The sequence below is a fragment of the Camellia sinensis genome, chromosome 11 (assembly GCF_055761805.1).
Source record: "Camellia sinensis isolate YWXY chromosome 11, ASM5576180v1, whole genome shotgun sequence".
Taxonomy (NCBI): domain Eukaryota; kingdom Viridiplantae; phylum Streptophyta; class Magnoliopsida; order Ericales; family Theaceae; genus Camellia; species Camellia sinensis.
In genome coordinates, this window is record NC_138971.1 from 153,739,571 (window position 1) to 153,763,986 (window position 24,416).

Sequence of the window (24,416 nt, forward strand, 5' to 3'; positions counted from 1 at the left end):
GTATCATGAAAAAAAAAAAAGAGTTTATATTTCATTTATATTATCTTCATTTTTTTCTTTTGTTTTTTTTCCTTTCAACCCAATGATGAATACATGAAGGCCAAAGTATGGCCAGTGACCCATGCTAAGGTGGAGAACACACCCAACACCACTACAAGAGAGGGTCCACCAATTTGTACTTTGTTTGGCCTTTTTATCTTGGTTCTAACTTGATCCCAAGTGGATATTCCCATCAGTGTTGAGTGAAAATTCATCAATAATTTCATCCTGATGCTTGAACCAAACCCAAACAATGATTTTTAACGTCACCCAAACAGACCCTTTATTTATTTATTTATTTATTTTTGGCTTTCTAAAAAGCTTGTGGATGCCTAACTAGTAATGTGGTCAAGTTTTAATGATATAAAGTGACATTGCAGTGATTTTCACGTTGGAATGGACAATTTTCTCTTCAGCAACAAGTACTGTTCGGTGTAATCCCTACCCTAACCTGTACTCTTACATGATTTTACAAGCATGTGTTGAATGCCCCCAATAATTGATACATCCAACCTAACAACGGGTATGTTTGGTGTAATTTTTTACAAGTTGAAAATTAATAATTATAAAGTAAAAATGCTAAAAATGGGTTTGTGTAATTTTTTATAAACTGAAAGCTGATAATCAAAAGTTAAGAATTAAACTCATTTAAGCTATTTTTTTCTCTTGTAAACAATAAACAAAAGTTGCATCAAATACTCTACCGCAGATTTTCAAAATTTAAAATAAATAAAAAAAATTTGCATTTTTGTATTTTTTGTGGTTAGTAAACATTTTTCGAATTTCTTTACATATGCTATATGTTTTGTGTTAATATTTGAAAAAATTCATTGAAGATTGAAAAAAAAAAACACAAAAAACAGAAGGTTAGAAACAAATTTTAAAAACTAAACCTAACAAGGTGCATTATTCTCTTATAATCATGTTACCATCAAAGTGGGGTGCTTAATTTTTCTTGCTAAAATTCCTATTGACCATATGTTTTTGTGGATGTTTATCTTCTTTTGTGTTCATGACAGGGCATGACCTTTTTGGGTTAAAAGGAGATCAACATCATCCACTTGAGTGAGGGTGTTTTTATTTATTTATTTGTTCAGATTGTAAAAAAGACAGACAGCGATGAGATGAACCAACAAAATGATTTAAACAAACAAGAGACACTGAGGCATTGCTTTAAACATTACTCCAATGAGAATATTTATGAATTTCCCCATTCTTGTCATTTGGTTGGGCCATCATTTCCATACCTATCCCAAAAAAAAAATTTTAAAATCCTAAATTCCTAGTAATTTATAAAGATGAGATCCTTGTCTCTAAGCCGAAAATTTGGACTCATCTTCTCAGATTAAAAATTAAAATTCAATTAAATCACATTATTGATTGGAGGGTTTCAGATAATTTTAGGGTCAACCATTGCAAAACAACAAGGATGAAGACGACTAAATAATTAGAGGTTGGTGTTATGACAATAAAAATATATGCGAAGGACATATTTAATCTAATTGTCTGCCAATTTTAATTGATAATTTTAAAGAGATGAATAAAATTGACTTTATCTATCATCCGATTGATGAGAGGTGTGTTTGGTCAACGCTATTTTTTACCATACAAGCATAATTTCAGAGCTTGGACGGCCCATGCTTCCTTGCCTACACACTACGTATATATATAGTTTCATGTGTGCCTATGTGGTACTTAATGACCCACGTAGCCAAGGTTGCATTATTTTGCACGTTAGATCCTCATGGTGATATTTTAATCTATAATAGATATAATTTTCTAATAATTTTTTTATATTATATTTTTGGCTGTTTATATAACCAATAAATAATTGACAAAAGACAAATTCAGTGTTATATATATTAAAATATTACGAAATTTTAATATCAATATTAATGTTTTAATTTTAATTTTTGGCTATCAATATCAAGAGTCACGATGAGCGTCATTGAAATCCAAAAAATATATTTACGTCTATTCTTATCACAAACTAATAAAACAAGATGAGAGATGGGATTGGATTGGATCATCATTGAATTGTTTAGCTGTCTCAATCCGCCAACTATCCATACGTATAATTTCAAGATTTAATAAATTAATAACATTATAATTGTTTAGTTCTCCCAATCTCCCGAGGGACTATCCCAAAGTACAATTGCAAAGTTATCAAATCAATCACTTGGACTTTTGTTTTTTCATTTCTCAAAAATAAACATAAAAAACTCAAACTATTTTTTAATTGAAGAAATATCAAAGATAACATAACTTAACTGGATGCGTGCGAAAACGAGCAAGCAATTAGAATTATAGAGAATTGTTTTGACTTTTGTTCTTTTATTTCTCAAAAATAAAAAAGCTCATACTATTTTTTAATTGAAGAAATATCAAAGATAACATAACTTAACCAGATGCGTGTGAAAATTTGCATGCAATTAGAATTATAGAGAATTGTTTTACTTTAATGTTGTGTTTGATTGGAGAATTTGAGGAGAAATTTGGAAGGAAAAATAAAAAAGATAGGTGTAATATGAATAAAATATACATATATTTCACTTTTCTTTTTTCAAATCTCTCCCCAAATCTTCCAACTAAACACCGTTAGTATGAGAATTACTGTCAAGTGGAGTAAAAGAAAAAAAATTAAACAAACATAGAAGGGTACAAGTCTACAAATTTTCACTTGCACCGCACCATAAAATTACTTGTACCACTCAATATTTTTATTTATTTTTTTATTTTTTTTTTTCCCCCTATTCTCCACTGAAGAGTAATTTTCCCTTTTACTTTCATCTCAAGTCCCTTGTGAGTAGATCATTAGAAGGGAGTAATGGCATCTACAAAAATATATACATATACAATTTATATGCAGAAAAATATATCTGCATTGTGACTTATTGTTTTTAAAAAGATACAAAAATATTATTATCACATTATCCTAGTAACAAATTTTTGTATGAATAATATTTTCGTGGGGGAGCTCAAATAAATACCCTGAGCTTTCTGATTTTGGCATTCCATCCACATGCAATAAAGGGCTCTCAATACCATTTTCCAATCCAATATGGAGCTTTATTAATTCCTCTTTTCCAACAAACTAGCCGCTTTCCCAGTTTTTCCTATATTATTTTGTCTCAAATTACCTCTCTACAACACGATCAATACAAGAGAGATTAATTGACGAATAGCAAGGAGGTTAAAACAACCGGACATCATCAGCGTTGGAAAGATTGATCATATCATAAAGAGAGAATTTGAAATAAGAGAACAACTGGACAATGCATCTTGTCTCGGCTTCTAACTCAGAATCTCATTTATTAGCAAAGGTCATCATCATAAACAGTAAGAAGATGGAATAGCATCTTGAGAAGCAAAGATGAAACAAGAAGCTTATATGAACATTAATATTAATATTAATGATATCTAAACATAAAAATATATAAAAATTATATATATATATATAATTATATGACTGTATTGCGAATTATTATTTTTAGGTATCTATCAAAAAGATATTTAATTATAAAAATATTATTGTCACGTTATTCTGATGACAAATTTCTGTATGAATAGTATTTCCCTTAAAAGGAGGGAGCTCAAACACATACCTTGAGCTTTCTGTTTGTGGCATTCCATCCTAATAGCCAAAGTGGTTTAAAAGGTAAAGTAAGTCCACATGCAATAATGGGCTTTCAATACCATTCCAATTATGGAGCTTTATTAATTCCTCTTTTCCAACAAACTAGCCTCTCTTCTAGTCTTTGCCACAGCATCCCTAGTAACATATCTCCCCAATTCTTTTGCCTCAAATTACCTCTCTACAACACAATCAGTATAACAGGTATAGAGAAGGGGTTCATCCCCTGTCCTGTCCCAAACCCCCTTCCCCGCTACACAATCAGCACCGGAAAGATTGATGATGTGGTAAAGGAGTTTGGAACAAGTGAATAACTGGTCAGTATTGAAGAGATTGATCATGTGACAAAGAAAGAGTTTAAAACAAGAGAACCGGACGAGGCATTTGGTCTCCTGTCTTCTAACTCAAAACCTCATTTATTAGCAAAGTTCACCATCATTAACAGTTAGAAAATGGACTAGCACTTTGAGATGTAAAAATGAAAAAAATAAGCTTATATGAACACCATTACATACTCAAAAAAATTATTTAAAAAAGTATTCAATAAATATATTTATAAACCACATTCATTCTAGGTATAACCCACATCTTTTTTAGGATAAAAATTCATGGTACATAGCATTTATATATATGTGTGTGTGTGTGTGTGTGTGTGTGTGTGTGTGTGTGTTTGTTTAACAAAAGGTTTTCAGGAGGTAGAGATGAAATAACAAGGTTTATGGTATGTACCCTTTTTATAGCCTTCAATTATCTTAAAATTGAAAAAGCCAATAACTCAAAACCTCACAGAGGCTGCTTGGTTAATTTGGTCCGAAGGTAAACATGTGTTAACAAGTTAGGAAACACCTTTTTTGTATTTTCCATGAGTTAATGGTATACAAATTGGCCAAAAAAAAATATATATATATATATATTAAGCAATTTTCAAGGGAAAATCAAATTAACAAGATGATTTTACAAAATCCTTCCTTGGGACAACTTATTTTCTGCAGAGACAACTAGGATCTGAGCTACTCATCAAGTCAAGGTAGTTTGATTGACTGATTCACACAGTTCTGCAAAATAAAACATTTCAAACACATACGATCACCGATTCTCTGCACATAGATATTTGGGTTTAGAACAGCTTACTTATTGCAGCCGATGCAATGACCTATTCGTTGTCAGCATTTTTGGCATCGCCATTTCCATAAACAACAGAGAAATAGTGGTTTAGTGTTCTCAAAGTGAGGCCCGGAAACCTGTGAGAACTGCCCGGTTGCACATCGACTTTAACGAATGGCCATCTCATGGTTTGCGCGGCTTCACACTCTTCCCATCCATCTCCGATCACACAGAACTGGACATTTGGGCCGTTGAATCGCTCCCTGATCCACGAAAAACACTGGAGCTTTCCCACTTCCCATGAGCTATAGACTGACAAAGATTGGCATATTTGTCAGTAATACTCTTCTCCAACTTGTATGACTAACTCCATATTAATGTCACAATAATGACCCATAAAGATTGAGACCCCGAGCACATGAAGGAGATACAAAAATAGCTGTGCATTTCATAAAAGGAAAGATGAAAGAAAGAGTAACTAACCATTTGCAGATGTTATCAAGTCATCCAGACGAAAGAGTAAGCATTTGACAAGGCTGGGTATTAACGAACCAGAAGTCACTAAAACATTGATGTGCTGAAATTTAGTAGGGGAGTCACTGATCCCACCAGCTGCGTCTTCACCGGAAGTTAACTCTTTATTCCTACCTGAACACTGCTCCACACAGGCTCGAGCTACATTGGACAAGGATGAATATCATATGAAAAAGATTAGGAACTGCTAGTGTTTAAACTAGTATAAGAATTTTTTTTTCCCTACATAAAGACATTACTCCTCGGATTGTGGAGACAGATGAAGTCTTACTTTTAAGGCATTTAATGCATAAACCCTAAGGGCTTCAAGGTAATTTACAAACCCTAATGAATCAAATGAAAAATAGTGTTTATTGGCGTAAGGGCACAATATCTTGCCTTAGAACAAGATATAGGGGCATGCGTATTTTGATTTATGAAGGGAGAAACGCCCTTGACCAGCATGTTTAAGGTTCCTATTTTGCAAAAAGATTAGTCCAAGAAGAAACTCATCCCACAAACAGAATTCTTCATGCTGTAAATCAGCCACGTCCCTTTAATTTCTTGGATCATTGTCATCAATACTATGTACGAAGAAAAACTGGAGGCAATTTTTGAAAAGTTATTGGCTAAAATCTACTTGCATTGTGACTGCAAACCATAAAGTCCAGTTATCCAGAGTCATCCCGGAAAATTAAGAATTGCCTGCAATTGATTTTCAGTAATGCATCTTCGAGGGAAAACATTAAAGCGAGGGGAAAGAATTTCATTAAACCACCATTCAAGTTAGGGAAAGTGGAAAAAAGCAGGATTGGCTTGGCTTTTGGCATTGTTATATTTGATATGGATTATTTGGGGCAGAGCGCAAAGGAGGACTTTTGAGGGGGGGATGGAACAACCACTTTTTAGGCTAAAAAGAAGATCGCTGTCTATTTCACATAGCTAGATATTGGGGAATGTTACCCCAACTCTTGATCAGTGTTTGGATGTCATAGAATTTTGCCAAAGAAGCTTTTATGTAGTATCATTCTTTTGTTATTTTTCACTTTAGTTGCATATGAGTTGCACTAAACAAGAAGGAGGTATTTGAGGATTTCGTCCTGAAAAGTTGATCAGTTGCCTGTGATCCTAGATCTGGGAGATGGTTTGGTCCAGAGGAGTTCTAATGGCTTGTTCTGAGCAAGACCTTTCTTTCTTTATTTGCAGTTGTTGTGAGCACCTTTTGTAAAAAAGAGGTGTGGGTTCTTTAGCTCCTTCTCATAGGTATTATTTGTTTAGACAGCAGTCAGAGGCTAAACATGTTAAGGCCAGTGGTGGTGAAAAGCATGAGGAATTCTTTAAGTGCGAAGGCCAGTGGTTTTTTTTTTAACCATAGATCAATTGCCAATTTCCCTACAAATAATTTTGTCTTTTGATAGGTCATTGTTATCAAATCAATTTATTCAGCTATCACATCTTTTCCCATAAAATGAAAACGATAAACTCTAGAATTCATTGCTTTAGCAAGATTCTAGCAGCCTAGCACTACAGTAATTGAACATTAAGAATAACTAAGAGAGAAGGAGTTGCTCTGCAGATGCATCATTCTAAAGATAATATATACCAGAAGTAAGCCATCTGTCTGTGTAATTATCAGTCGCATCATAGAGATCATCCCACAACTTTATCATATCTTGATCAAAAATACCATGGATACCCTGCAATGTAGAGTTAAGTCATCGCCCTAGATTATAATACAGTACTGTAAAACATCCTTAGAGTAGATTATATTTCTTAAATGAGACAGGTAATGATGTGGGTCAATAATGAAGAAATACGAAAGATGCTACAACATGTGACAAGTCCGAAAAGGGTGACTTCTCAGTAAAGAACCACGGTCAATTTCCAGTTCTGGCACTAATGGAGCTTAACCAGAAATCAGAGTTCCTAACCCCAGAGACATTATTTATATTTGACTCTGAACTTTCATCAACTTCAACCGACTCATGCTCGAAAGATGAAAGTAAACTGAAGTGAAAATGCAGAACCCGGGGAAGAAATAAAATAAAAAATCAAAACACTGTCACCAAAACTCACTATCATCTCACTGATTCTCTCTGAAACAAGCTATCCAAAAATGTGGTATACCATAATGGTTACTAAACTAGGCAACTTAAAAACTTGTTTCAATTCAACCCTTATTTCCATTTGAGCCAAATTGTAGCAAATTTATGGAGTCGAGCCATAAAAGGATACAAAGTTTTGGGCAAAGGATCAAAACAGTTCATGACAATCATGCGAATTGAAGATGGCAACTAATCAAGCTAGGAAATATCAGAAATTCATGATGCAGACTGGATCCAGTAATGGCTTGCAGTAATTGGCCATAAAAATAGTGGTATCCTTCAGAAGTTTCAAATTTTTATATTCTTAGCATTGGGGGAGTCTAGGGGAGCTACATTAGATCTTCCTACGTAAGGATGCAGTCTAGATGAGCCACAATTAAAAGTAAAATTAAAGAGAAACTTCAGAAATTAGCATGATTCAAAGTGGGGCCTATTAGGAATAGGACCCTACATAACCAAGTTATAGGTCATAGTATGGTTTAATTTTTAAGTTATGCTTCTGGTCAGTTTTTTAGTATGTTCTATAGTTTATGAATCAGGAGTATTTTAAAAATTTCCAGATTTTCTTTTCATGCAGTGTATTGGTAAGCTCATGAGTCGTAGTAACGATCAAGTTAAGTTATTGGATCTTTTTATTTATATAGTTCTTAGGGGTTTTAATAGTCAAGATAGTGTATATGGAGTTAAATATAAGTAGTGCTACAATTGCCTATAAGTCCATAGCTAATACTGATTTTTCAACCAACAAAGAGAACAAGTTTCAGGGGTATTTTCAGCAACTATGCATTTCTAGGATTATGTGATGCAAGTCAACCCTTCTTGTGAACTATGATGCCTAGAAGTGATTCCTTGACTCATCTCACCTTTCCTCTTCCGCTCTTTAATTTTCTGCTCTATGTTACCCATTAAAATCCAAAACCAGAACTTGACCACTTTTCCTAACTTTAAACCTATTTTACAAACCTAACACAATTTTTATTTTTATTTTTTTTCTCCAACTATTCAAATATAGCATATGAAGATAATCCAAATCAGCACCAAGTACTATTTTGTCACCTACAGTTCACAGGCATCCTTCACAACACAGAAGATACTGTAGTCTCTTCAATCTTTATTAGACCATTATAAACCCTAAGAAGACAATGTCTATTCAGACATACTCAAAGTTCTAATTGAAAGAATAAGTTTGAAACAATTGTCAACAGAGGTAAGAGATAAGTACCCTTGAGAAATTGTGTATGGGATATCAAACCATGCAAAAAATTCCTCAAAACTAAGTAAAGAAAACAGAAACAAAGGCATCCTGCTGCAGAGTATAAGAAGTTCAAGAAAGAGTAAATTCAAAGTAGCGGCGATATTTGAAACTTGGCATGATTTTAAAGAGAAACCGATGGTAACAACGCATAGTCATATTTCTAGTATTATTAGAGTCTTATTTTATTATTATTTTTATGTTTTCTAGGATTTTTAAAGTTAAGAATATTTTGGTAATTTGTAGAATTTCTGAGTATGGGTTGTAAGGATCATCCATGGATCGTCTTCTGTGTCAAGTTACTTAATTAGGTTTTATTTATGTTTCTTATTTAGTTTAAATTGGTTTCAAGAGTTAAAGATATTTTAGTAATTTCTTTTTTTTTTGTTATAGTCGGTTTAAGAAGTCTCAAGTCTATATAAAGTCTTGTAATGCTTCTAATTCAATAGAGTTTATATTTTATAAAAATTTGAGAGTTTTGAAACTTCTTTATGGATTGTATGATGCAATCAAACCCTAGGTGATGCCTAAGAGATTTTAGGAGTGATTCCTAAATCTATCTTTTTTTTCTTCTTCTCCGTCTTTCCCTGTTTTATTTTCTGCACTTTTAACAGTCCAAAAATACTGTTCACGGATACTGTTCACAGCCCCTAAACATTGCCGAAATCCAGTCTTTTTATGCTTAAACTCTTACCCATTATTTACCCCAAACAAACACTTTTGTCCCCGATACTTTTATTGCAATTTCAGCCATAAAATCCAATTAAAATCAACCCCAAATAGCAGAGTTGCTGCTGCCCTAATCGTCATACATCACATCCTTAAATAGTAAAGTAAATCTCTCAAAAACATTAGATAGATAGTATAATCAACCAAAATGGACCAACAGCTACCCATTTTGTCATTTTGGACAGCAAACTAACAATATAAAAAACACACAATAGATAACCAGAAAGCAATGGTCAAATTTTTTAGCAGGTTCCTATCCCAATGTCTACAATGATTGCCAATGACACAATAGATATGTTATGACATGACTAATAGATCACATGCTCAAAAGATTTATATTATCAAAACCTTTTTGTACTTCTGTGCAATAACTCGATGTCGGTATGCCAATTTTCTTTTATTGATGTCATCACATGGGGGACTAAAACCATCCTTGTTGAAATCGTAATCAGAGAGATCCCGCCCATCATCATATTGGCTGAAGGCATCAAGAATGGGTGTATTGCAGTTTTCAATCTGGATCACCAATTGTTAATTTAGTCAGAGACAACAAATAATCTTTCAAATATATCATAAAATCACAAAACTAATTCACAATGTGACACTCATGAAAGAAGCATCACATAATTGAGAATGGAAAACTTACTTGTTCATAAAGGAAATAGTCATCACAGACCTGAAGAATATGTTTCTCCCACAACTTCCCAATTTCAACACCCTTCTGTACATCCTTTAAACCATTGAAGGGTTCTGCATATGTTCCGTTTAACAAGGACTTGAGCAATATAAGAGTCTCATCCATGTCCCAAATATATACATTCAGCTTAGGTGAACCCTCTCTATTTCCAGTAGTATCCATTGAATTACGGATCCTCATTGTATCACCCATTTTGATCTCAAATGTTGAGCTTAGCAGAAAACATGTAGCCTGTTAGGTTACAATTCCTCGATTAATTTCAAAACAAGAGCTTCAATTACGAATAAAAATAATTGTTTTTGAATATTTTCAATACCCAGTATCATTAAGCATTGGTTTTGTCATATTAGCCGGGAGCTCATTATATTCCTTTACAAATTTGGGTGTTTGAAAATTAAACTGACAAGAGTCAAAAAGAGCTTCAATACTAGCATTTTAATTATAAATTAATTTAAAACTCTTGCAAACACTGTAATGCTTGTACATATTTTCTATTTCTCCATCACAAATTAGCAAAAACCCATATGAGTAATGTGAATATCTTTAACAAGACATTATAAGAAAAACAAAAATTAGCAAACCCATTTGAGTGATTTAAGAAAAATAAAATAAAAAATTAACAAGACATTGTAAGAAAATTAGCAGCTGCAGTTGTTGAGCACCAACAAATTCGCCAACTGTGCCTAATTTCTTGATCTTATCATAGAACTGAAAGGACAGAAGAAGAAAAAAATGTGGGTAACCCTAATTTTCTCTCTAGTTAATCAGTAATAACCCAGAAAGGAAAATTAAAGAGCAAAAAAAGTAGTATATTTGAAGAAGATTAGGGAAACCCATGAGACTATCTATGTCAATTTACATACATACATAGATACACATTTATTCAATTTGCTGATCATGAATCCACGAGAGAGAGAGTGAGAGAGCGTACAGATATGGAGCAGAGCCAGGTGCACTGAAGATGTAAGCGACAACCTATGTGAAATCGCGAGGAGACGACTAGGATTTACAGGTCAATTGAGAAATTAACGACGTCGTTTTATCATTGAGAAGTAACTGTAATTTTAAGATAAATTACAAATATACCTCCTGAGGTTGTATTAAAATATAAACCATCCTGTGATTTTAAAAGTTACATTTCATCCCTTAAAATTTTTAATTTCATAACAAATCATATTTTTTATTAATAAATCATCAAGTTAATCAACAGTTTTTAATGATGTTATAAATATGTTTCAATTGATAATTTAGGTAATTTTATTATTGTGTAGAAGAACAATTATGAATTTCTTTTTTTTTAGTTAATTTTGTTAAATAAAATTTTTTAACAAGGGGGTATTTGTAATTTTTTAAACTATAAGGACATTCTGTACTTTAAACAAACCTCAAGCAGGGTATTTGTAATTTACCCGTAATTTTAATAAGAATTTTTTTTTAAAAAGTAAATTACACTGACACCCCCTGAGATTTCTGTTTAATACGGATTTCTCTCAAGTTTGAAAAATTCTACTTTCCTCCTATCAAATTAAAATGATATATTTGTCCCTTAGCCTTTATATATACGTATAAAATAATAAAATAATGCTGATATTTTGTTCATGTCATTTCAAGAAAAATAACAACCGTCTTTTTTATTTAACTCGCACAAAAAATTGATTTTTTTATTTTTACTTAATTTTTTTCAAATATTTTAAGCAATTTTTTTATTTTTTAGATACACTTAATCTAGATATACTTAAGACATATAATATTTTATATATTTTTTTAAATTCACAAAATACAAAAAAAAAAAAAAAATACAAAAATATAAAAAGTCAATAATATTGTAATAAATGTGAATGGCAGTGTTTCATGATATTGTAATAAATGTAGTTGAATAGGCGAGAAAGAAAAAAATAATGGTGAAAATAAAAATAAAAAATTATATTTATATATAAAAATTTATACAAAAAATATTGTGATAATGATGTTGTTGTAAATATAAATCATGTTTATGAGTGTTTTATTTTAAAGTAAAAGGTCAACATTAAGTTATATCATTGTGTTTGAAAATTTTATATAAAATTTATGTTTGTATATCATCACTCAATATAAATAAGTTCAAATGAAATTTAATGATAGAAAGTTATAGAATGAAGCCATGATGAAAGGAAAAAGAAATGGTACGAAAAATGACAAAATGGTCATTTAAAAAAATTTGGGACATAATATAAGAAATTCATGCGATAATTTATAATGAGATTACAAACCTCAAAAAAGGAAATATAATTTTTCAAACGCGATGGGGAATTTATATTAAATAGAAACTTCAAAGGGTATCAATGGAATTTACCCTTTTTTTAATGGGAATGAATTAATAAGAGTTACAAAAATGTTAGAAATTCTAAATATTCTACTAACTTTTTTACCAAATACTATCATGAGGGGAAATTATACAAGAGTAGTAATTGAGACCCCGTCCTCCACAAGACTCTCACAACTCTAGATCACTCATGATGTGGACCCCATACATATATGACTGGACTCTACACATTAGGAATGACAACGGGGCGGGTTGGGGCCGAGGATCACACTCCTCGTCCTCGATCCCCGAAGCTACAAAATTCCCCACCCCCGCCCCCGATCCCCGACGGGAAACCCATCATTTCCTCCGCCCCCGCCCCCGTCCTCGTCCCCGCTCCCGCCCCCTAACGGGGATCAGGTTTTCGCGACCCCGAAAAATCCCCGCAACTCTCTTTCTCTCTCTCTGTTTGGCTTTCTCTTTTAATCATAAATCATCAACAACAACATCATCAACGGCAACATCATCAACAACAACATCATTTTCATCAACAACAACAACAACATCAAAAAAAAAAAAAAAATGGAGACAGATTGAGATAGATAGACACACATACACACACATATGTATACATACACAAATTTGCTCAGATCTACTGTGTATGAAGGTTCGGCAGTGGTGCGGAGGAGGAGGAGAAGGAGGCGACGGAGGATGAGGAGGCGACGACGGACTGCATACTGCCGCGGAGGAGGAGACGACGCCATCACCGACCGGCGACTGCAGAGAGAAGAGAGAGTGAGAGAGAGCTTTCGCCGACTGTGGAGAGGAGAGAGTGAGAGAGAGCCACTACGGAGTAAGAGAGTATAAAGGACAGAGAGAGAGAGTGAGAGATCAGGAATGAGGGTTATATTATATTACATATATATATATATATATATATATGAATAGATAGACGGGCATTATAGTAATTTTATGTCAGGGAGAAACGGGACCAGGGCCGGGGACGGGACCGGGCCGAGTCCGGGCCTGTGAAAGCTATCCCTGTCCTCGGCCCGAATCTGATCGAGGATTAAATTTCAAATACCATCCCCGGCCCGTGGGGAGTATTTTTCGGGAAAAAACCGCTCTTATCGGGGACGGGGGGTCGGGTCCCCATCGGGTCGGGTTTAAATTGCCATCCCTACTACACATACATGGAGGGTCAGGATCTCTTTGGGACTGTGGGGGTCATACACTCGCTTTGTGTATCTATTACACGCTCGCTTTGTGTATCTATCATACACTCGTTTTGTGTATCTATCACACTTTGCTCATTTTGTGTATCTATCACACATGCTCATTTTGTGTATATATCACACACGCTCGCTTTGTGTATCTATCACATGTTCGCTTTGTGTATCTATTACACATGTTTACTCTATGTATCTATCACCGTTAATCTCGTATGCCTTGGGCATTGTTGTTCTTTTTCCTCGCGCGTGCGACGGGTTAGACCTCCTTTGGTTAAGAGCGTTTGGAATGCTTGTATCACTCCTATTCCTTTCGCGTGCAACGCGTCGGGATCTTGTTTGAGACTTTGGGTGTTTCTGACAATCGCTTTGGGCCTTCCCCGCGTGAAGCACAATGAAGATTGCATAATTTTCTTACATCATTTCTGCATGAAATGTAATTCGATCTGTAATTCCCACGCGTGGCATGTTTACTTACTTGCTTGTGTACGAGTTTGTCGTATTATTGCTTTGCATAACATTTGCATTCAGATGTTTCATTACAGCCCTCTTTGCATAATCATAAGTTATACTCTTGCATTGTGCATGTTCATTTCACAACTCCCACTCACTTGTGATTAATCAAAGTAAGAAAGAGGAAAAAAAAAAAACAATACAAACACATCATTGGTCCACATCATTGTGGGGGTGGTGGGAGTCTCCCCAAAGGGGATCCCAAACATTTTCCTATTATTAAGTAGTACTCCAAAATAGTAATTATTATAAGATTCATATTGGTGTTTGATAAAAGTTTCCCTTACATGAGTGGTGGTCACATATTAATATTTGATAGAATTTTTTATATCTTTGATATTGTTCCAAAAGTTAATAAGCATTCAATTAGATTTGGAAAAAGACCATGCTATCGTCACAACCAGAAGTTATTTGGTGGTTCTGGCGTTCAAGAAATGTTATAATTGGTGAAAGGGATGGAATACTCTTTTAAAATAGTAAAAAATACTAATTTAATTTTTGTTAGTTACTTTTGATAATAACTTTTCTTTGAATTTCAAAGAATGAAAAGTTCCACCTAACCATTGTTGTTGTTGTTTTTTATTGTTGTTTTTGTTGTCGTTTTTTTTTTTTTTCATCTTACATTTCACTACAACAAAAGTAATCTATTGTGACGAAAAGTAGTGAAGAAAATAAATTTCGTCACTAAATAAGAATAATCCGTGAGGAATTACAAAATTTTGTCACATATAATAAAAAAATAAAAATAATAGGTGACGAAATTTATTTTCGTCAATAAATACTTCTTTCTAGGTGAGGAAAAATTAAATTTCGTCACCGAAGGTTTTCCTGCTAATTTTTTTTAGTAGCGCCAAAATTTTGAGACTTTTGGTGATAAAAATTTTTGTCACCAATTATATATTTATTAGTGAGGAATATATTTTTGTCACAAATAATTTTATATATTTTCTTTTTGAGAAACTTAATTTTAAATATTTTAAGATCATTTAGTGAGAATTCTCACTAATAATTTTTAATATTTTGAGACCTTTTAGTGAGAAAATTATTTCGTCACTAATTTTAGAGGAAAAATTTTGACAAATTGAAATGGTAATAAAAAAAAAAGTAGACTGCTAATTTCGCCCAACCCCCCCTCCCTCCAAAACCCATTTTTTTCTTTCGTTTTTTTGTTTTTTTTGTTCATCAGTTTTCCTCCCATCCCTCTCTCGCAAAACACAATGCCCCTTTTCCTCATTCACCTCGTTCTCCTCCTTCAGTGCCGCTACCGACGTTGCCCTCGTTCTTCTCCGAGCAATCGACAGTGCCGTCCGCATCGCTTCGAGTAGTATTCAATTATTTCTCTATTTTTCTAGTTTTAGGTAAGTAATCTATGGTGACGAAAAGTAGTGAAGAAAATAAATTTCGTCACTAAATAAGAATAATTTGTGACGAATTATAAAATTTTGTCACATATAATAAAAAAATAAAAATAATAGGTGACGAAATTTATTTTCATCAACAAATACTTCTTTTTAGGTGAGAAAAAATTAAGTTTCGTCACCGAAGGTTTTCCCACTAATTTTTTTCGGTGGCGCCAAAATTTTGACACTTTTGGTGAGAAAAAAAATTTGTCACAAATTATAAAATTATTAGCGAGGAATATATTTTCGTCACCAATAATTTTATATATATATATTTTTTGAAAAATTTGATTTTAAATATTTTAAGACCATTTAGTGATAAATATATTTTTGTCACTAATAATTTTTAATAATTTGAGACTTTTTAGTGAGGAAATTATTTTGTCACTAATTTTGAATGGAAAGTTTTGAAATATTGGGCAGTAATAAAAAAAATATATACTACTAACTTTCCCTCCCCCCTCCTCATTTTTTGTTTATCAGTTTTCATCTCCCCTCTTTCTCTCTCTCTTTAAAAACAAAACACAAGTTAATTAGCTCTCTAAGTAACCTACGGTGACGAAAAGTAGTGAAGAAAATAAATTTCATCACTAAATAAGAATAATCCGTGACGAATTATAAAATTTTGTCACATATAATAAAAAAGTAAAAATAATAGGTGACGAAATTTACTTTCGTTAATAAATACTTCATTTTAGGTGAGGAAAAATTAAATTTCATCACCAAAGGTTTTCTCTCTAATTTTTTTGGGTGGGGACCAAAATTTTGAGACTTTTGGCGAGAAAAATAATTTGTCACTAATTATAAAATTATTAGTGAAGAATATATTTTCGGCACCAATAATTTTAAATTTTTTTTTTTGAAAAATTTGATTTTAGTATTATTAATTTTTTATTTATATGTATTACAGGTACATACACCAGACAGACTGACCAAAGACCAAACATTTGCTCTCGCCCTCTCTCACCGTTTATGCTTAATTTTAGTATTATTATTTTTTTATTTATCTGTATTACAAGTACATACACCAAAACAGAGTGACTAAACACCAAACATAGTCTTGCTCTCCCCCTCTCTCTCATAGTCGCTCACCGTCGGTCAGTCACCGTTGCTCGCCGTCGGTTAGTCACCGTCGCTCTCCGTCTCCTCGATTCCCATCGATGTTCAGGTCTCTCTCTCTCTCTCTCTCTCTCTCTCTCTCTTTCTCTTTATTTTCCCATTTCACTCTAGAGCTAGGGTTTTTTTTGTTTTTTGTTGATGTTGTAGGATTTTTATTTTTGTGAAATGAGTACATGAGTTTTGATTTTTGTTCTAGATTTAGGGTTTTTTGAACTAATTATTGGTGTGATAGATGAGATGATTTATTCTGTGAAATGATTTAGGGTTTTTGAATTTCAAGTTGAAGATATATTGAACAAACAAAATGGATTGTAGTTTTAATTATACACAATTTTCTGTCGATTCTTAATATTAACTCCAATACTAATTTAACAATGATTTTTTCTCATTGCTAAAATTGTAGTTCTATTTCACTGCTCCTAATGTTTGTCTATTTCATCAAGCGTTTTGTCCAAATCATTCATCAAGACACATCGGGGATTGGTATGTATATATATATATGAAAGAACATATACGTGAAATGAAAACAAACACATTCATTAACAACTCATAATGTATGTTATTAAGTAGCTTAAACAATTGAAGAGCCCTTATTCAATGGTCATCATTCAGTACAAATCAGTTTGCTTACAAAGATAGTCACACTTATACAATAAACTATTGGATGGATAAAAGCAAACATTAAAAAATGACATCTAACCTTTCCTGCCCTTTAGAGGAAAGTGAACAATGTAGAGCAAACCACATGTAAGTCACAGTCAGGTAAACTGTGTCTATGAAAATTAGGCCCAGCACAGCACCGGATGATAACAGAGTCAACCAAGTAAAGATGCGGACATGGGGCATCGTTTCAAGAACACAGGCTTGGGAACATGCCAGGACAGTTGCGATTAAGGATATGAACAAGGTAAGCATAGCAGAAAGAAATCTAAATGGCAAAGCCATGTAGAAATCACTGCTACGAAACCGCGACAATTGAATTGAAAGCATCATTATCAAAGCGAATAGAGAACAAATCAGAGTCAAAGTAATGTACGCATTGAAGACGTTAAGCTCATGTCCATGTTTATTTTTAAGACCTGGAAGACCAGTTTCTCCATCGAAAGCTCCAGGGATAGTAAAAAGTGCTGTGTAGCTGACGGTGCCAATGAGGGCAGAAACCACCATTAGACTATTGTTCATATCTTTGAGTGCTTTCTCAGATTGGTCTTTTAGGTTTGAGTGATTTTCTTTAAATAGATCTCTCGGAGTCTTCCCATCATTGTTTTCATGATCTAGGAAATGTGCTAGGAAGCTGTGCTCATACAATACACGCTGCAAAAAAAATAAATATATATTTATATATTGAAGAAGAACCCCAATTGATTAAGTTTATGCATAGAGTAATGATAAAATAACCATATTTATATATCACATTTTAATCATGTGATGTGATATCATTACATTGGTAATAGACTAAAAGTTATTTTTACAATGATAAAATAACCATATTTACATTACTAATTCAACCAATACAATTGTCACAAATGAGATGATCAACCCATTGTGGTATATAAATATGGTCATTGTAGCATTACTCTTATGCTCAAGGATGGAACTTGCATTGTAATTCGTTTACTTGAATTTTTGTATTATACATTTGATCAAATGTATTTTGATCAGTAGGGTGCTCGTGATTTTTACCTGAACTGATTGTTGTTCAGTTGCTCTCAATGGTTTTTCACATAAGTCATGATGTCTATCATCTTGATTTATTTAGTGTGTTACTGTGTGGAAGACTTTTGATCTATCTTGAGATTGAATAACTGTTAATAATCCACCTGGTAATTTTTAATTGGTAATTTGTTTTAAGAGTTTGGCCTATTCACTCCCCTCTAGGCACAAAGGTGTCTGTCTCCGCAATTTCATTATCCTACTAATTCATTTATATTGTTTTGCAGGAAGACAAGGAGAAACTTGAGAAGCAATTGCATGATATGGCAGTGGTGGTTGAGAGATTGGAGAGCAGCAGACAGAAACTGCTAATGAAGGTAACATCCTTTCCTACTATTTCAATTCATTCAATAACCTGGACTTGAAGTTTTCAGTTTGCTGCTTAATCTTGTTTATAGATTGATTCCCAATCTTCAGAGATAGACAGGGTTTTTGAGGAAAATTCTAATCTTTCATCTGCTTATCAAGAGGCAATGGGTGTAGTAGTGCACTGGGAGAATCAGGTACTTAGTGCTGGAGGTTTGACAGAATCTGGTTTTCAGATTTAGTAATCTGTTGACACCTTTTGTGGTTTCTTTCTCTCTCTGTTTTTTTCCCTTCTCCCTTATTGATGGATCTTTAGGCTGTCCCAAGGTAGTTTATGAATAACCTTGGACAGTGTAATTTGGTTTAATTATAGTGTTTGGATTGGCTGCATTACATTTTCATTTTAGAGATTGGACATAAAAAGTTGCTTCCCTAGGTGTTTAGCTTTCATTTCATTTAGAGTTCACAATGAAAGCTACCCTGGTCAAATGAACAAAGAAAGCAAAAAAATTCTTTATCCTTTGTGCATGCCTACAGCATTCATGGTTTTCAATTGTGATTTTACTTTTTTTTTTGGTAAAAATTTATGTTGACTAAGGACCATCAATTTAGCGCATAATTGAGCTCCTATTCCTCATATTTGAACCCTTGGACAAGTTGCATGAAAAATGAATTCATGCCTTGATGTATTTGTCCTGCTGGAGATTTGTGGTGAGGTGGAAGTTTAAGATATAGATGTAGGATCTCAATTATGTCAAAAGAGAACTTCATGAAGGGGGTGTCAGAAGTTTTAAGGACAAATATTTAATCAAATAATATATTGTTGTGTTTGAGAAGAGAGAATTTTACGTACAATGCTCTTTAGAGATTTTGGATTAAGCCTTTGATTCAAGGGAAAATAGTTAATCAGATGTGAAATAATACTGGCTGCACAATGAAGCCAGATATTGAACTACAATACTTGTATCTAAGACACCTATCTGCCTTTGCTTTAGGAGGAGCATCCGAAAACTCCAACAAATAACCAACTGTACAAGACAAAAATAAACAACATTCTAGCTGTAGCAAAATTTTCCAATAGAAAAGGCAGTAATACCAATAGTAACAGTAGTAGCCAATAGCAACCACATACACCAACTACGGCAGCATCAACCAACTATATGGCTCCATCAGGATTTGCAGATCCAACCAATCAAACAGTAGCAATGTGTACAGCAGTAACAAATAGCTCACTATAATAGTCCCAGATTTTAGACCATAGCACAGTTGCATCATGCCCTACAGTATAGCTCAGCTAAAGGTTCATAGAACCCCAATAATAGCAGTAGGTATACTAGAACCAACCACTGCCCAGTTTCAGCAAACCCAAGCAGCAGATACACCAACTCAAACATAGGATTACATATGTTCAACCACCACATAACGAGAGCTATGGGGGTGTTAAACACATGAGAGACCCATTTTAAGTAGTATAACAACCATCAGTTAGGACCAAAAGGAAAGAACAAAATACGTTGAGAACAAACACAGTATAGTCCTTAGTTACTCAATCCACACTCTCAAATCACACATAAAACACTCAAGAAAATATATGCTCACATTCATCTCAACCCACCAAACAAAAAATTTCCTCATAATATGTATCAGCTTGCCAATTTGTATAACAAACATTAGAAAAAAAAATATTTATATGCTCAACATCACTCAACCCACAAGTCTCACTAGCTCCACACAAGTTTTATTATTTAGGACGGTAGTTCCCTACCTTGCTAGGGTTAGGAACCTTTGATAAAGCTTCAGCTTCAGTTGATCACTAGCTTCATCAACATCAGCTCAATTTTATCCATCTTCAGTTGATCATCTAGCTTCATCAACATTAGCTCAATTTTATCCATCTTCAGTTGATCATCTAGCTTCATCAACATCTATATCAGCTAAGCAACTTCTTATTCGTCATGTGTCTTCTTCTGATCAAGTGTCATATATTTTTACCAAATCTCTTCCTGTGTCTCGTTTTCTTTTTCTTCAATCCAAGCTTTTAGTTGGTCTCCCACCTTTCAGCTTGAAGGGGCCTGATAAAGCTTCAGCTTCAGTTGATCATCTAGCTTCATCAACATTAGCTCAAGTTCATCCAGCTTCAGTTGATCATCTAGCTTCATCAACATCTATATTAGCTGCATCTATATCAGCTGCACCTACTACATCTGATGCCTCTGCTATATCTTCAGCTACTGCAGGTGCATATAGGAGATCTGCTCACTCTGGTGTGTATGATAGTTGCAAGTCAACTATTGGTGTTCATGATGAGAGACCAATACAAACATCTAGTCTGTGTACATGAGATCATTTTAATGCTAATGTTAAAAATAATAAGCTTATTATCTACATCCATTTTGGTCATTGCTGTCACAACTCACCAAGCTAATGGTCCAGTTTTTCATTTTTTGCATTGTAGGTTGTTGCTCTCTCTCTCTCTCTTCAAAATTTTTTTAAATCCCATTTGTGCAGCAGCCACAATATTTGTTCCTTCCCATTCTCATTGACTGCATGCTTTGGTTCTTACCATGAGATGTTGTAGTGTTATAACTGGTTTGGCTGCTGTCCGTGGGTCACAGCCAGTTTTTGATCCGAGCATAATTCTAGGGATACAGTGAATTGCCATGTTAAGGTGATCATTGCAAAGCCCATGGGTGGGAATGAGCATGGTATTCATCTTTTTAGTTAATCTTTGTTAATTTCTATTCAAATAACTTCAAGCTTGTGATCTTGAGAACAGTTCTGTATATTTGTTAAGTTTCTGATATTTGGCTTTAAGTTTATAATAAAACTTTGCTATTATAATAAACTTTATATATATACATTCTATGCTAATGTTTGCCTTGTTTATTTTTTTTGTAGGTTGGTTTTGATGACGTTCGGAAGCATACTTGCAAATGAAGATCAACTGTTGAATTTTTTTCCTAAACTGATGCTTAGTTGTAGTTGCAAATTAAGATTGAGTGTTGATTTTTTTTGGTGGACTCCACGTTAGTTTATTTTGGAATTTACTTTGATGGTTTTTTTGTGATACTTAATGGATTATTATTAAGGTTGTTTGATGGATATATTTTGATTTATAAAATAAATTATTTAGTGAATTTTTTTGTGGAGTGCTGTATAATAGCTACTGGATTTCTTAGTACAATTAAAAAGCTATTGGGATATGAGCAGGGATATTTGTGAAATAATAATTTAAATTGAATATAAAATATGGAACAAGTTTAGTGATGAATTTGTTTCGTCATTTGTACTTGTTATTATGACAAAGTGATTATTCGTCACCAATAAATTTTTTTTGTGACAAAATTTACTGCAGTTTATATATGAAAGTTTTTATTTATTTTGTTGTTTGGTGACAAAAATTTTCGTCACGTATATATATATTTGTGACGAAATATATTTCGTCACCCATGTATGACTTTTGAAGACGAAAAATTTCGTCACCTTTACATCTTATTGTGACGAAATTATTTCCTCATCAATGATCAACATGCGTGACAAATTTATTCGTCAACTAAAGTTATAAATATGGTATTGAATAACTATTTGGTGACGAAAATGAGAATTTTACAAAATTATGACTTTTGAAGACGAAAAATTTCGTCATCTTTACATCTTATTGTGACGAAATTATTTTCTCATCAATGATCAACATGCGTGACAAATTTATTCGTCAACTAAAGTTATAAATATGGTATTGAAAAACTATTTGGTGACGAAAATGAAAATTTTTGGCGACAAAATGTTGTTTTATTGGTGACAAAAAATTTCGTCGCTGAAGTAATTTCATTGGTGACGAAATTATTTTTCGTCACGTTGGTTTTTAGTGACAAACATTCAATGACGAAACCGGTGACGAAAATATTTCCTCACAAATATCTATAGTGACGAAATTAGCTCTTTGAAGACAAAAAAATTTCGTCACTCAAGGCCCAACTTGTTGTAGTGTTTTGAATTTTAAAAATAAACAAGAAGACATCATAACATTGAAATTATGAGATAAATGATGAGACATATATAATATTACCTCAAACTCATTTATAAGAGGAAGTACTATAAATGCCTCACATCAATAAATATATAACATATCATAAGGTTGGAAATTTAAACATCAATATAAAATGGTTGAATCATATTGATTATTCATGAGATTTAAGGGAAAAAAATATAATAAATTTTACAAATTTAGCATAATTATATTAATATCTTTTTTAGTAAATTGATATCTTTTTTAGTAAAACTAAAACTAGTAAAAAAACAAAAAAAAAAACCAGTAAATCCATTTTAATTCTGAAATAGATATGCAAGGAAAATGAATGTTAGAATAAAAAAAAAATTACAAAGTAAAAAATTGATAAATATTATTAAACAATATTTAAATATAAAAAGTCTAATTTGAGATTTTGCCTAAATCCCCCACGAGTATTGGGATTGTCTAGTTAAAATAAATGAAAACTAATATAGATGATAGAAAGAGATATAAATAAACAAAGATATAAATTAACAGCATGTAAGGTATACAATTAACGAGTTATCGATAAAATGCCACAAAGTGTTATGGAGCTTGATGTAATTAACAAGTGTGTTCAAACTTAACTAGTATTTATATGCTTGTTTTGATATGGTTTATTTTTTAATTTTTTTACTTATTATGAAAAGATATATAAAAAATAAAAAGATAATATAACTCAAATAAACTAGTAAGCTGATCTCAAATATTTTTAAGTAATGAAATACAAATTAAGTCTAAGTAACATGATTCATCTCACAATATTAATACAACACATACACATGATTCAAAAAAAAAAAAAGAAAAAAAAAAGGACATTCCTCCTGGTATGGCCTCCCTTCTAGAACTACAGCCTGGTCAGTTAAATGCTGATAAACATGTTTTTTATTCATTAATTTTTTTCAACCCATTGGTTTTTTTACAAATAAAAATTGTCAAAAACAATGAAAAAAGATGCCACCAGCAGACCAGAATCCAGATCATAATATTATTTTTTGTCAACTAAACAGAATCTAGTAACATTGTATGAAGAACATTATCCCAAAAAACAACCAAACAAAAACTACTAAATGAATATTATAAAGAGGTGTCCAAACAAAACACCTCGAATGCAAAGTACAAAACACTTTCTTGCAATTGACTCATTATTGGGTCAATTGATCAATCAGATCATCATATCAAAATATTGGATATCTTCTTTTGGCTGCCATTTGTGGAAAATTGCATTCACATAGACACATATATATATATATATATACATGTCATGTGAACTTACGTAAGATATGAGAAAAAAAAATGAAATCATATTGATAGTACTAAAAAATAAAAATAAAAATAAAAAAACATGGCCAAGAAGAAAGAAGAGAAGAAAAAAAAGAGAGGAGAGTTTACAACAAAAAAAAGAAAAGAAAAGTGGTAATAAACACGATTTGTAAAGCGCAAATGCATTATACTTATTAGTGATGAACGAGAATGGTTGGAATGGCTTTTTGTTTAGTTTGATTTTCAAAATTCGTTTTGTAAATTTAAATAAATAAATAAATAAATAAACTGAAAACTAATTTAGTAAAAAAAATAAAAAATAAACAATACACATCAATTTCATATAGTTTTACTTGTTTTTTTAGGGTTAAAATAATTTTTAAAAATTTAGAAATACTTGTTTGATGTTTATTTTTATCAAACTAATTTTCATTTTTTCAGAAATATTTTTATCAAATTAATCAAAAATAT

General features: G+C 32.5%; 1 protein-coding gene and 1 long non-coding RNA gene across 13 annotated transcripts; one reads left to right on the plus strand and one right to left on the minus strand.

The window, feature by feature from the left end:
• Positions 1-4,555: 4,555 nt before the first annotated feature.
• Positions 4,556-11,142, minus strand: EYA (eyes absent-like protein). Of its 10 annotated transcripts, none has more exons than XM_082895923.1 (6): positions 11,005-11,142; positions 10,053-10,304; positions 9,725-9,892; positions 6,894-6,987; positions 5,261-5,452; positions 4,556-5,089 (listed from the first exon to the last, which is right to left on the minus strand). In XM_082895923.1, the coding sequence occupies exons 2-6, from the start codon at positions 10,263-10,265 to the stop codon at positions 4,827-4,829; spliced, it is 930 nt and encodes a 309-aa protein (XP_082752049.1). In that variant the 5' UTR covers positions 10,266-10,304; positions 11,005-11,142; the 3' UTR covers positions 4,556-4,826. The 10 variants fall into 10 exon arrangements, with proteins under 10 accessions (XP_082752049.1, XP_028109935.2, XP_082752050.1 ...); XM_028254134.2 differs by having other exon boundaries at positions 10,023-10,304; XM_082895924.1 differs by having other exon boundaries at positions 10,053-10,284; positions 11,005-11,113.
• Positions 11,143-16,250: 5,108 nt separating this feature from the next.
• LOC145802956 (uncharacterized) lies at positions 16,251-21,767 on the plus strand. Of its 3 annotated transcripts, none has more exons than XR_014344833.1 (3): positions 16,251-16,664; positions 18,556-21,339; positions 21,533-21,767. It is a non-coding gene; the product is annotated as an uncharacterized LOC145802956 (long non-coding RNA). The 3 variants fall into 3 exon arrangements; XR_014344834.1 differs by lacking the exon at positions 16,251-16,664 and having other exon boundaries at positions 18,195-18,645; positions 18,727-18,831; XR_014344832.1 differs by lacking the exon at positions 16,251-16,664 and having other exon boundaries at positions 18,167-18,831.
• The last annotated feature ends 2,649 nt before the right edge of the window (positions 21,768-24,416 follow it).